Source organism: Carassius auratus, chromosome 19 (assembly GCF_003368295.1).
Source record: "Carassius auratus strain Wakin chromosome 19, ASM336829v1, whole genome shotgun sequence".
NCBI lineage: Eukaryota > Metazoa > Chordata > Actinopteri > Cypriniformes > Cyprinidae > Carassius > Carassius auratus.
The window spans coordinates 11,989,242-12,003,481 of NC_039261.1; the positions used below are offsets into that span (position 1 = coordinate 11,989,242).

Below are 14,240 nucleotides of genomic sequence, written 5' to 3' on the forward strand. Positions count from 1 at the left end.
ATTAGAGTAATATGCAAAGTCCTTAAGAAAGCATGATTAGCTCACATTATGTGACTTTAAAGACATAGTCCAACCAAAAATGAAAATGCTGTCATCATTTACTCACCCTCATGTTGTTCCAAAACTGTTTGAAAAATGAATTTATTGTGAAGAATCTTGGTAACCGAGTAATTTTGCTTCCTTTTGACTTCAGTTGTAATTTGGTTACCCACAACATCCTTTAAAATGTTCTGCAGAAGAAATAAAGTCATACACTAAGCACCACTGTAGAAACATTTGACATTGTTGTCAGCTTTCTGGCCTAGAGTGTGCAAAGTGGTAGACCTCTGTACTTTTACTGGATAACAACTAACCACATTTGAGGCCCACAGTCCCTGTGTGGTTCAGTATTGGAGTTTATTTGGCCACTGCTCCAGCTGCTCTGGTTTGAGGAAGTGTTCTCATGTCACCTGATACTCATGACTCAGAGGAAACACACATCCCTGGAAGCTTACATTACTGCCATACACTTAAAACAAAGCTGGCTACTTCTTTGAGAACATTACACTAACAGCTCAGTTCACACATTTCAGGAACATTTATGGTTAGAGGCATCCGTTACTTAAAGATGGATCTCAAAAGGTCTAAACATTCTTCAAAATATCTTCTTCTGTGTTACACGGGAGACAGAATGTCAAAGAAGTCTTAAGGGAGAACTACCCCTTTAAAAAAACTTTCATATACCTGAAGTAACTTTGCTGTTAATCTCCTGAGAAGTAGGTCAGTGCTAACTCTATTGATGAAATCTCAGGAGGAATCACATTCAAACAATCTGAACAACAGTATTTGATATACTATAGGCTTCTGTGGACAGGCCGTCTCGCTTCATTCAAAGTGTCCATCCCAAGCATAACATTTTAGAAAATGGCAGAAGAGGTTTACAGCTCATTGCAAACCGTTGAGCAAACCCGAATCACCTCATTTAATTCTAAAGAAACTGAGAAAATCACAGGCTGAGACATTTGGGGCACGGTCTGCATTTGTGATGAGATTAGTAACTTCAATTAGCATTTAATAAATGGACTATTGTTGCTTCAGCAGCACCATTGAAATGCACGGCAGCAGTTGTTGAGCTGGTGTGAGGTGTGTGGAATTACATTATGCACCTTAGTTATAGGATTAATAATTCAAATCATAACATTTGCAGCATGCACATTGGGTTACAAAAAACTTTTTCTTTGCAGTGGAACCCTTCACAGCCCTCATTACTGCGATCAGTGATTTCAGTTAAATGTGCTGTATTAGGCCGACAAAATAACTGCACATTTATTATCAAACCTTTTGAAACTTTTGTGTGCAATGAACATTGGGCAGAAATTTTTTAATATATATATATATATATATATATATATATATATATATATATATATATATATATATATATATATATATATATATATATATATATATATAATTTATTTTATTTTTTTATAGTAAATTACAGGTATTTACAATCACTATTGTTACATTATATTTTAATATAATATATAGCTATAATATAATAACGTAGTAAATAATAATGCATGTAAAAGTACATATAAAAGTACATATAACTATAAAAGTAGCACAACTAGGGATGTCAAAAGATAATATGCTTAATAATCTTTTTTTAGCAAGTAAAACAAAACAATACATTGAAGTTTTGTCATAATCATGTAATTATCATGTAATTATTGTAATATTATTATAGAGCCTAATGTTTTAATATTACTAATGCTTTGATATTATTTTTTAATTTTTCAATTTTGAGTTCATAATAACATGAATAATTGAAAAAAAAAAGACAAAACATTAAGGTAAAAGTGAAAAGGGCAAGAACCGTAATAAACAGAAAGTCAAAATGAAAAGTTTAGTGTGACCGAGACACTCTGTCCCTTATATTGTTGTAGGTAAAGACATTGTGCCGCTTGCGCTCTCTCTCTCTCTCTCTCTCTGTCTCTCTCTCTCTGTCTCTCTCTCTCTCTCCCCCAGTGGCTGCAGCAGTCAGTCCTTCGGTTGTAGTTCGGTATATTGCATGTACATGAACAGTCCTTCACTCAGAAGCGAGTGTGCGGGGAATATAGTGGAGAACAGACGGAGGGATATTTTAAACTAAACCAAACACGCGCCTGCAGCATTGAGAGACTCCTAGTAAACTCAGTGTTGAGGTGAGCACTCGTGGGGGTCGCATCGGCGGGAATGGCTTCGTCTCCGTGCGGCAGTGGGAACTTTGATTGCGGGCTGGAGATCCAAACTCGCTCGGTGGAGCAAACACTCATCCCGCTCGTGTCTCAGGTGAGTCCGGATCAAAGAAACTTCTCGGTGGGGTCATTAATCCTTTAAACCCCACAGCGACCGCTAAATGGACGAATGAGGGATTTAATAAAACAAACAACTTTTCCGTGTCATGTGTAAAGGCTAACTAGAACGCTGTCTGAACCCTCCATTGCAACATTTCCCCTAAAGGTAACCAGAGTTTTCGCCAAAATACCATAGCTGCTACATTTAATAAAGCAAATTAAGGAATTGTATGAAGACTCCTGGAGTTTAAACGTATAAGAAGCGTCGGTGTATTTCTGTCATTTTGGTTAATTTCTTTGAATTAGGTGACAGTGGTGCCACTTATCGGGTTGCTCCAGTTTAATTGTCAGTCTTTTTAATATTCGTGGTAATTTAATGTCAGGGAAGTGTGTTGTTGGTAGCCTATTCTACAGGGTCTGAATGAATAAGAAGTTAAACTTTTTTAGGTTATTTGAGAAAGTGTGGTTCTCTATTAGCCTAGTTTACTGTCAAAAACTGTAAGGATTTGACTAATTCAACTAATTTATTAAAATAACATATTTTTACTGAAATCAGTAGGTCGTTCATGCTTTTTTTTTCTTTCTAAAGATCATGTTTATGTATGAATCACATTTTACTATTTCCATTTCATACTACAGCCTCATAAAAAAATAATAATTTTTTTCATTAGTTTAGGCTGATTATTGTTTCCCTTGACTGGAATTTTGTACCTTATTTACTTTTAATAGATTTTCTACCTGCAGGTCAGATTAGACCATTTCATTCACAGGCAGGAGTTCGGATGAGTGCTGCATGGCTGTGAGTTGGCCGTCGTAGACAATTCTGTGTTTCCCGAAACCAGTGGTTAGAAGTTAATTGTATGTCATGAGAGTGAAACGTGTAAATAAGAAAAGCAAAAGAAGAGAGAATAATAATAGTAGTCCTTAGATCCTACGGAGCTATTTGGAATTAGAATAGAATTTGATTTGGAACTAATTAATGAGCTGAAGTTATTGCTACACTACCTGCATGACGTCATTAATGGCAGTTACATGTCATGGTTTTAAACAACAGATGTGCGACAGAGTAACTATAGTTTTGGGAACAGACATGGCTAGCTAGATAATTCCTCCAATTATGTCTATGCATTATTCTGTAGTAGTTAGTTATGCACCAAGTTCTGTTGTTATACAGGCAATGGTGATACTAACTACTAATGTTAAACTAACTACTTAACATTTTCTAATCTGCTTATGTCCAACTGCTGTTTAGTGCTAAGACCTTCATTCTTATCTTTTTTTCTAAACAATAAATAATTTCCATATTAATTATATTGTACAAATTCATATGGAATTGCCATCTCATAAAATAGTAACATTTTCTAATGTGACAGCATTGGAAACAAACTCTTGAGCGATACTGGAGAAAGAGAAAACAGTCTCTCGACTTTGAAAATGTTGGATTGATAGAAGCAGTGAAACATTCCAGTGCTCTTAAAGTAGCACTCCACTTTTATTGAAAATAGGCTCATTTTCCAACTCCCCAGAGTTAAACAGTTCAGTTTTACAGTTTTCTAATCCATTCAGCCGATTTCCGAGTCTGGCGGTAGCACTTTTAGCTTAGCTTAGCATAGATCATTGAATCCGAATAGACTGTTAGCATCTCACTCAAAGATGACTAAAGAGTTTTGATATTTTGTCTATTTAAAACTCAACTCTTCTGTAGTTACAGTATATACTAATACCGACGGAAAATATTACACAATGCCTAAAAATAGTCCTTTGCTATAGCTGCAACTACACAAACTAGCTGGGAACTATTGTCAGGCGCTGCATAATATCACTGTGCCTGCTGGACCCATGGTACGGCAGCAAAGTTCCTTGATTATTACGCTGGAATAAGAGTACAATTCCTAGTCATATTGGCCTAGAAAATCACAACTTTTCATTTTCTGTCGGTCTTAATATGCAATGTAACTACAGAAGAGTCAAGTTTTTAATAGGAAAATTATTGAAACTCTTTGGTCATTTTTGAGCAAGATGCTAATGGTCTAATCTGATTCAATGATCTAAAATAAGCTGAAAGTGCTACCGCCAGACCAGGAGATTGGCTAAATGGATTCAAAAATGGTAAAACTCAACTGTTTAACTCTACAGGAGTTGGGAAATGAGTGTTCCTTTAAACCATAGTTGCTACTATAGTCTTTTAACTTGCAATCTTTAGTTATTCACAGCTCACACACCATAACTTCACATACCATATGTGTGCTGTTCAAAACCCTTCCAATGCACTTGCAAGCCTTTAGATATGACGTTATTAAAATGTATTTTTATTTTGCCCTTCTACACCACAACTTCACATACCATATGTGTGCTGTTCAAAACCCTTCCAATGCACTTGCAAGCCTTTAGATATGACATTATTAAAATGTATTTTTATTTTGCCCTTCTACCCCACAACCTTAGGGGAGACGAGTTGTTTAGAGAATGGATGTTCATTTCTAATGGAATTTGCTAGTTGGTTTAGTGTTGTGATGGGAGATGATTTCTGAAATGTCTTTTGAAAGTTTGCTAGTTAGTGGTGCTCACTAGGAAGGCTAATGGTAATGAGGCTGAAAGGTCAGTGTAAGAAGACATGCTAATAGCCCATTCAGTAGACCTTTGGGTAATGGGACTTCTTTCAATGCTTTACAGATTCTGGACAATAGATTGTCAAAGTGGCCTTGGTCAGAACCCCTTCCCCCAACTACAGTTTTGTCAAGCAGTCTAATGCCTAATGACCAGATACAATTGTAAAAGATGTTGTCTTTCCTGCAACTGCCAAATTCCCAGTATGCACAAGTTTGGTATTGTTGCAATATAGTAAGCAACGTTTTAGTCCACTTTGAAATTGTTTCCAAAAATGTGGTGGTTGTATGATTTGTTCCATTAGGATTTGAGCTGAATCGAAAACTACAGAATGAACAATAATTGCTGCATGATTTTTCAATGTGAAAGTGCCATTAACATCTCAGTCTATAAGATTTGTGAAGGATAGGAGGTGGAGTGCAGAGGTCAGATCCTGTGTGTTCTCTCTAGGGGGCTGAGTATGATAATGGGAAGGAAATTAAAGCTTCATGTTGGTGAGAAAGGCTTTTCAAAGCTCATTTAATGACTCATTTTCACAATTGTGATATTGAGCATCCTCACGCACATGGCTCACATACAAAGGCTCAATCTTCCCTGGTTATCATTTCTCTTATCAGTCTTACTTTCACAACTGTGTAATTACTGCTGTTATCCTCTCAGGCCAAGATCAGTCTGTCTGCGTTTTTCGCTGTTGGCTCACTCAGGCATCATATTTAAGATCAATGTAAAGAGTGATGATGATGTAATGAAGAAAAAAGATTAATTACTAGAATAGGCCTATATTTTTGAAAGGCAAATAAAATAGTTTGGCATAATCTTTTATTATTAATTCCTTTTTATTAATTTATCAATAATACATTATTTCTTAAAGTTAAACCTCTTCCGGAAGCTCAAACATTCTGCGTGACACACGTGAATGAACCTCATTGGTTATGCAACATGTGAGCTTCTGGAAGAGGTTTGTTCTTGTGTGTTATTCAGGTTAGGTTGAGTTTCTGGTTATGTTCACTGATCAGTGTTTACATGTGAGCAAAATCCTAAATTAAATGTGTTCGATCATAACAAGCGATCGATTCTCTTCAGAAAATTTAAACTAAACCGCTTGATATGGATTAGTTTTCTGATCCCTTAATTAAGTTTTTGAAGCGTCAAAGTGGTAGTTACAAAGGCAGTCAATGGAAGGAAATCTGACAGAATTATGTCATCAAAAAGATCTTAATTTGTGTTTCAAAGATGAACAAAGTTCTTACGGGTGTGAAACGACATGAGGGTGAGTAATTAATGACAGAAATTTCAATTTGGGGTGAACTAACCCTTTAAAACATTTCCAGAAAAACATTTGTGCGGGTTTAGCAAAAGACAGAAAAATGTAGTAATATTGCAGTGTGACACAAAATGTAATGATGTTTATTAAACAATGATGTAATAAATGTTTTTACATACATTTTTTGTTTTGATTTTCTGTTTAGGCTCATTACATGAAACTTTTTGAACACACTGACTTATATTATAACTGCTGTTGAGCATGAAAAAATCATGATAGTTCATAGTTTCATCATACTATTTTCAGTTTCACTGTATGTGCAATGGTCTTGGATTTTTGAGCCATAGCCAGGACAGGATTTATGAAATTACAAAGTCTTTGATCTGATTAGCATGCTTTTAAACTCCTGTGTCGAGAAGCCTTGTTATTACATATTTGTGCTAGCCATGTCCTTATTCTGCAGGACTAAGGCTTGGTTTCCAGAAAAGATATGAGCAATCATTAAATACTTTCTTGAGCCCTTGTGCTTTTGTAAGCTCTGTGCCATCTGCACTTTTGTGAACCTCTGACAGTTGGTCAAAGTGAGAGATTTTTTGCGTGTTAAGTACACAATTGAGCCCAAGTTACATTCCATCTGCAAAGCCTCTGTTCCTCTCATGACCTAGGATAGTAAAGGATTTTTGTTCAGGCATAAGGCATATCACATGTGCCCTGCATGGAAAACATCAAAACTGAGATGGTGAGTAACATAATCACAAGAGAACTTCTGTTGGAGGAAATTACATCACAAGGAGCACTGTTTAGATAATAGATAAACTGCGAGCAGAAAGGGTAAACCTGCCTGGTGCCCTCCTGTAAGGTGACAAGAAAGATGGATGAATGTGTGCTCTATGTAAACTGCTTAGGATTACAGGGCCAAATACCCTTCAGAGTCAGAACAAAGCAAGCTTCTTGTTCAGTGTGCGTAAACTTATGTATGTGTGATGGCATGTTCTGTGTGTTTACTTGGCTGCATGTAGTCCTTTGTGTTCCATGTGTTTGTTTAACCAGTAGAGGTGTAAAAAAGGAAGCCAGAATTGATAAGAGTGGTTTTGTGAACTACAACCCCCATCCAGAATCTTCTGTAGCTGTAAATGATCTAACATACCATTCAAACCATGGCAAATATAAGTGAATGTGCAGGTTTTTTACTTGAGTTACCAGGTACAGTGGCCCCCGAAAATATTCACTGTAAAAATGTATGACTGTCTCTTCATTAGGAAATATCACAATCAAGTGGTATTTACTTTAAAGAACTCCAAACACACCTTTTGCAAATGCAATTAAAATTCCAAATTGACTTATTAAAATTGTTGTAATGTAATCTTATGTTGTATTAAAAGGTTAAAATGCTAAGACAAAGGAAGCAAAAATTGAATTTCTCAACTATTGTTTTATTAAAGAGCATATAGTTCCTAAAACTTGAGGAAGCACAAAATAATTTGGGTTAATGTATTGTCACTCCAAGTTTCTGTTAATAAAAAGTTTTGTTATATGATCAAGAAGGTTTCAAACCAGAACCATTGTTTTAAATGATACAACTTTAAAGTATTTGGTCCATTCCTGGTTGTCAAACGTGGTCCAACATGTTCATAGATAAAGGGTTAGTTAAACTAGAAATGCACCATTTACTGACTCCCATGTTGGTTCAAACCTCTATGACTATTTAATTTTTCAGATATTTTTTTTGTTGATTATGAAAGACACTTTACCCCATTTACTTTCATTGTATAGACAAAAAAACAACAACACTGGGCCTAAAGAGACTTGGCAAAAATGATTACCTCTTAAAAATGAAGATAATTCACTCGTTTTAGTTGAGAGCCTATCAGATGTTATGTCAGAAAGGTTTGATCACTCTTTGTTGACTCTGTTCTTTTTATGCTCATTCTGAGTTTTGTCTGGTTTTCACAGCATTTGGTAATTCATAGCCTATGGGCATAACTTTCCAAGGCGGCTCTCAGAAGTTTCCTGTCTGATCAGGGGTGCAGCATACCCCTCAGTTTGAGTTTCTGCATCAGTGACAGCTTGGCTGTGCTCCAGGCTGTATTTACGTTACTTGGCTACGGGACCTGTCATTGAGCAGGAAGAGATCTTAATCACCGTACAAGTTTGAAGGCATTCTTCGTCCCTAAGCTCACACAAGGTTCAGGGAAATTTCTGGGAAAGTGGTGGACTCCCTTGTCCCCCTGCTGTCTCGGTGTCACCACTGATCTTAGGGCTCACGGACAAAGAAACTGTCAGTTCGAAGAACAGGTCAGCTACGTTTAGTGTTTCCTGTTGTTTTTTTATTCTTGCTGGGTTGCAGTATCTCCATGCTAACAATGTATCGCTCTTCAGTCTTTAAATAACACCAGACATCACATGTAGATAATGAATCTCTCTGATTGTGAGGTTGAGGATTCATTTGTATTTTCCTCCATGTTCACTGGCACAGGGACAGTGCTGGCTCAAGTTGCTGTGCTTATGGAATGCAAGGGGCCTGTGACAAAATACCCACTTACCTGAATAGTAATTACAAAAGGCTCATTATTCTTCTGTACTGTACAGTGGCTTGTATTCTCTCCAGAGACAAGAGCAAGTACTCAACCTCCCTAGACAACAAATCGACACAAGCAATGGTATTGATGTGGTACCTGCTGTATAATGATTTTATTAGAAAACAGTGCAGTTTCTTCTCTCGCAGCTGAGTGAGCAGAGCAGAGCTGTAAGTGGTCTCTCTCACATTGGATGGAGATTTTTATAACCTCAAGAATTTCACATGGTAGGCTTTGAGATATTTCTAAGGTTTTTGCCTGGAGGAGCCCAAATATTATGAGACGTCTTCTTCCTTTCAGTCACCCATCACCTGACCTGTGACATCCATCACCTGAAAAGAATCGAAAACCTTGAGGGGGAAACATTAAAGGAATGCCTAGGTCAAATTTCATTCTCCCTCATATACATTCCTGTTGTTGCTGTTTTTGCATTTTGACTTTTTTAAATAATTCAAGTAGTTATTTCCTGCCAGTTGTTTAGTTGTAAGTGTTCCACTGTAATAAAATAAATATGATAAATATGATATAAACATTTAACATTGGTTGCGTTTTAAAAGATTAGTTGACGTTCAGAATAAAAGTTTCCTGATAATTTACTCCTCCTCATGTCATCCAAAATGTTCATGTCTGTCTTCAGTCGAAAATAAAGGTTTTTGAGGGAAACATTCCAGGCATTTTTCTTCATAAAGTGGACTTCAAAGGGATCTGAAGGGTTGAAGTTCCAAATTTGCAGCAAATGGCTCTACACTATCCCAGCCACGGATTAAGGGTCTTATCCAGCAAAACAATTGGCCATTTAAAAAATAAATAATAATAATAATAATAATAATAATTACAATTTATATATTTGTAACCATAAATGCTCATCTTGCACTAGTTCAACTTTACACATTATATAATCATGCTAGTAAGGTCATGTGTGATGTAGGTGGAAGTAAGCAAAAGTGCAAAGAATGTCAAATGCCCTATAGTTGATGTTGCTTGTATGATGTTGCTTGATTTGAGGTTGGAGGAGAAAACTATCTTACCTTTTTGAACCGGAGTACGTAAGAAAAACTAACTGCGTGTGACCTTTCCAATGTGATTCTGTAATGCGTGGAGTTGTGGACATGCATTGTAGAGCTAGTGCAAGATGAGCGTTTGTGGCTGAAAAAAAGGATACTTTTTTTTTTGGAAAGGATTTAAAATTTTTTAAATAATTTTTCTAGACAAGACCCTTGTTCATTGGTGGGGATTGAAGCTGCATTAAAACTGCAATTGGGACCTTCAACCCATTAGTTCTCATTGAAGTCCTCTATATGGAGAAAATCCTGGAATGTTTTCCTCAAAAACCGTAAAGGGTTAGTTCACCCAAAAATTTTAATCAGCCCTTAAATTACTCACCCTCAAGTCGTCCTAGGTTTATATGAATTTCTTCTTTCAGACAAATCCAGTCAGAGTTATATATATATATGCAGTGCATCAGTCAAAAATAAAGTGAAATCAAAAGCGCCCATCGTTAATATAAAGCGGGGCTATTCAATTAGTTTAATTTGAGGGCCGGATTATCGTATTGAAAATTTGAAGGGGGCCAAGGAGGTTGGGGGCCATCCCAATCTCTTTATGGAGGGGGGGGGGGGTCTATAAAATAATGAATTAAAATTAAATGCATATTTTTATAGGCTCTGAAAAATATGACAACTTTTAATTGAATGTAAAACAATCTTCACATAAACTATAAATTGTATTTGCATAAACTATATAGATTAATATTTACTCAAGCAACAAAAGTTAATCAGCGACTAGAACAGTTGAGTGATTTCTCGTTTATGACCGATAACGCTGTCTTTATACTTGTTTTAAACTAGAGTTCTGGATATCTCATAACTCCCTCTCACAAGCTCTTGTCAACGCTGCCATCTGTTGATGTTGCGTTCTCCGGTGGATTGTATTTGTTGCCAGGTTTTCACAAGAAAACCCACCCAACGCTACTAACGTTTCAAGCGGGTCCCCAGTTAAAAATCAAATTTTTTTGCCGGGGTTCCCCTGCTTAAATTCACATTCCTGGGGATAAATATCATGTTATTGGAGTCGCTTTAAAACAACCCTTGACAATATTGTTAAAGTTGTCCAATTCCATGGGCAAACCTTGGACTTGGCACTGTTGCTTCTCTTCCTTTTCTTTTTTCAGCTGGCCTGGGCCAGGGTTGCCACCTTGTGGACAAACTAACTTAATTAGTGCCAACACAAATCAAGTCATATATGTGATCTGCACGTAGTCTTCTGACCGTCCAGATGAAGATAATTGGCGGGCCGCATTCGGCCGCCAATTGAATAACCCTGATATAAAGTGTCTCACACAGCTCCGGGGGTATACAAAGTCCTCATGCAGCGAATTGATGCATTTTTGTAATAAAAATAACCATATTTAACACTCACTGTGAGGTCGGCTTTGCGCATGCCCTGCTCAGAAGTGATGAACACGGAAGCACAGGGGAGAGATCAAAACAAAACAAAGGTCAAGAAGTACAAAATAATGATTTGATAAGAAGAATGTTGGAGGATTTCTGTATAAGCCAGGAGGAGACAGTTTTCTTTTGTTAAAGTAAGGAAATTTTGTTTCTGTTAACAAACATTGGTTTGAGATGCATGCACAATGCTGACATCCATAAGTCATCCGCGCGGAGCTGCTTCCCTGTACAACTGTTGGTGCAAATCAATGTGAAATACAGTCAAATATGGTGATAATAGACAGTGTCCTCTTCTGCATTTAATGGACAAGGTTTATCTGGTTATGGCCTCATTAGCTTCTGCTGGTAGATTTTGTACACCATCTGACTGCAAAAGCATACTTCTGGGTTACCCGCACTAGCTCAGCAACTGCCATTGAAATTAATGGGAATACTAATGGTTGCTTTATCCAGTCTTGCCCTGCTCTCAAACCAGTAATTCTCTCACCTGTTGAGCTCTTTGTTCCTCCCGGGGGCTCATGATCTCAAAGCTTGGCTTAAATAAATCACCTGATACCAGCACAATGTGCTAGAGTCTTTGTGAAAGCATTTAACTTTCCATGTCAGTTGAGGTGCTGAAGTTCCACATTGGCCTTGCTGAAACCGTCATAATATAAATGCATAGGTCTGAAAAGACCCCAGTGAAATGTAAATCTGCTTAGTAGACCATTCTGCTAAATTTCTTTAAAATGTTAAAAGAAGCTTTCTAAACTACAAAAAGGAGTTCATTATTTCAATTGAGGTTTTTTGGAGCGTTCAGACTGTAATTAGATTAGAGCTATCTTAAGAAGCTTTTTAGAAGACCGTATTTGAGTGGCACCCTTAATCATGGCCTGTCATGGGTATGTTGACTTTAAAGTGGATAAAAGCACAGATACATCACCTGGTCAAATAGGGGAATGCACTGCAAATGTTTTTGAAATTAGATGGTGCATTGTAAATGTCTGTGGCATGTTGACTGTTGCCAGAGCTCACAAATAAAAGTTTGTTTTTGTGTATGGCTGACATAAAAGGCAGTGAAGAAACCAAGCAAGAGAAGTGAATATTTTGGCATGACAGTAAGGAGGAGAGTGCTTATTCTTTTGATTATCTAAGATGGTGTATCCCTCAACACTCCCTCCATTAGGAAGATCTAAATGCAACTTCTTGTGGTAATTACTTTCATCAATCACGACAATGTTGAGCTAAAGGGAGTCGTGCCTCACATCCCTACTGCTGGCCAGATAAATCCTGAAAATGCTATATTAATGATGCTAGAGTTAGCCTTCGCAGCTGTCTTCTTACACTCTGACTGATCTTCCTGAAAGTTACTTACAGTAGTATCCAAGAAGGTTTAATAGACCTGGAAAGAGCTTTTCTATACTTTTATGCTAGTCTGGGACATTCCGCCTAGGAAGTATGACCTGGGTGCTGCCATCTTTACTGCATAGTTACACAGTCTCATATGCATTTTTTTCTGGCTTTTTTGAGCCAGTTACCTGAGCTGTGCCTTGTATGTTGGTCTGTTATTTTCCCAACCAGGCTTGAGTAGCTAGCAAGACCGCCTTCACTGAAAAGCAGCAAAAATCTCTACTGGAATGTAATATTCAATAAATGGTCAATGGAAAAATATGCTTTTTGGCACATAGTGTTTTAAGCATTACATATTGGCAATAACATGGTGTTATTGCATCTATCAGCATCAGAATGTGCAGTAGGGCTTGGTGGTTTACCAATATTGTGATGACGGTGATGGTGCGTATCAATACAGGTTTTTTCTATATCGTCCACCAAAAGTTTGTGGCCAAAAAAAGTCTATATGAAAAGTCTTTATGAAGCAGAGCTCACACCAAAGTCACTTTCAAACCAAGCAGCTTTCTGTTGGTCCATGTAACCAACTTGTTGGAAAAAACCTTTGCAAAATCTGTGTGGGGAAATCTTTTACCGTCATGTCAAACTTTTTTGATTCCTATTAAAATGACAAATTCACCAAACAACTGTAAAAGTGACAGCACTTTACCTGCCAAAGTTATCCATATAAGTCTAAAAATAGTTGAGAAATAAGAGGACTTGGTGAAATTGCCTTTAGAGATAGAGCCAGTTATTACATTTTCTTTTCCTTAGAATAAAGTGTTGTGAATCATTTACAATAAGACCAATGTATGTTAAGAAAAGTACATGGGGCAATTTTGTTTTTATGTTGACTATGCTGTCAAAATGTTTGGGCAAGGTGGTTGGGAATCTTTTCCCATTTCTTGTGCTTCACTGAGGGGAGTGCCAAGGTGTTTTCCCATGAGCAGACTGACTCCATGACAATCTGGAAACTGTCACAGGACACTCATATTTACTGAGACCTGGTTGGTCTAGGAGGCTACTTTTATATCTTTATGGCCTCTCTGGGTGACAGAAACTACAAGTGGTGACAGGTGGCCACGTTAAAGTGACAACAGACACTGTTTTTTACTCAAAGGCAGTTCATTAAGCAGGTCAGTTACTCTTCAGTTTGAAAATTCATCACTCTCATGCTATTCCAAACTTGTATGCAATTATCCTTTTCATGGCGTTTTTTTTTTTTAAAGAAATCATTAGTTTTATAAATGAGTGTTTTTTTAAAAGACTTTGTTGAACATTCATATTTCAGACCCCTCTGTGTGCGTGTGTGTGTATGTGTGGTAAAGTACGTTTCACTGTGCAAACACTGGTGTGGTCACTTCATTCCTCAGTGAGGCTTATGTTTCATCACTCTCACTGGATGGACGAGAATGTTTATGTGTGGCCAGTGGGTGCCTCACTTAGTGTTATGAGGGAAACAGGGCTATAGGTCAACCATTCCTGACCTGGATACACACTTGGTTATGTGTAATGAGGCATGTATTTACATTGGAGGGATACATGGACTGCCTGTGGTCTACCCACAACTAATACTGTTTTCTGAGGTTAATCTGGTTTGGTTTCCCAATGAAGGAACATTAACTTTTTTGCAACCACTGTCAGTGGAAGCATGTTT

General features: G+C 37.1%; 1 protein-coding gene across 3 annotated transcripts in view; it reads left to right on the plus strand.

Moving 5' to 3' along the window:
- The first annotated feature begins 2,014 nt into the window (after positions 1-2,014).
- LOC113119428 (alpha-catulin-like) overlaps positions 2,015-14,240 on the plus strand; it is a 55,092-nt gene continuing 42,866 nt past the window's right edge. For all 3 annotated transcript variants that reach the window (XM_026288928.1, XM_026288926.1, XM_026288927.1), the window contains exon 1: positions 2,015-2,313. Coding sequence is in view for 2 of the 3 variants with exons in the window: in XM_026288926.1 (XP_026144711.1) it covers positions 2,218-2,313 (96 nt within the window). In the remaining variant the exon portion in view is untranslated. The remainder of the gene's footprint in view (positions 2,314-14,240) is intronic.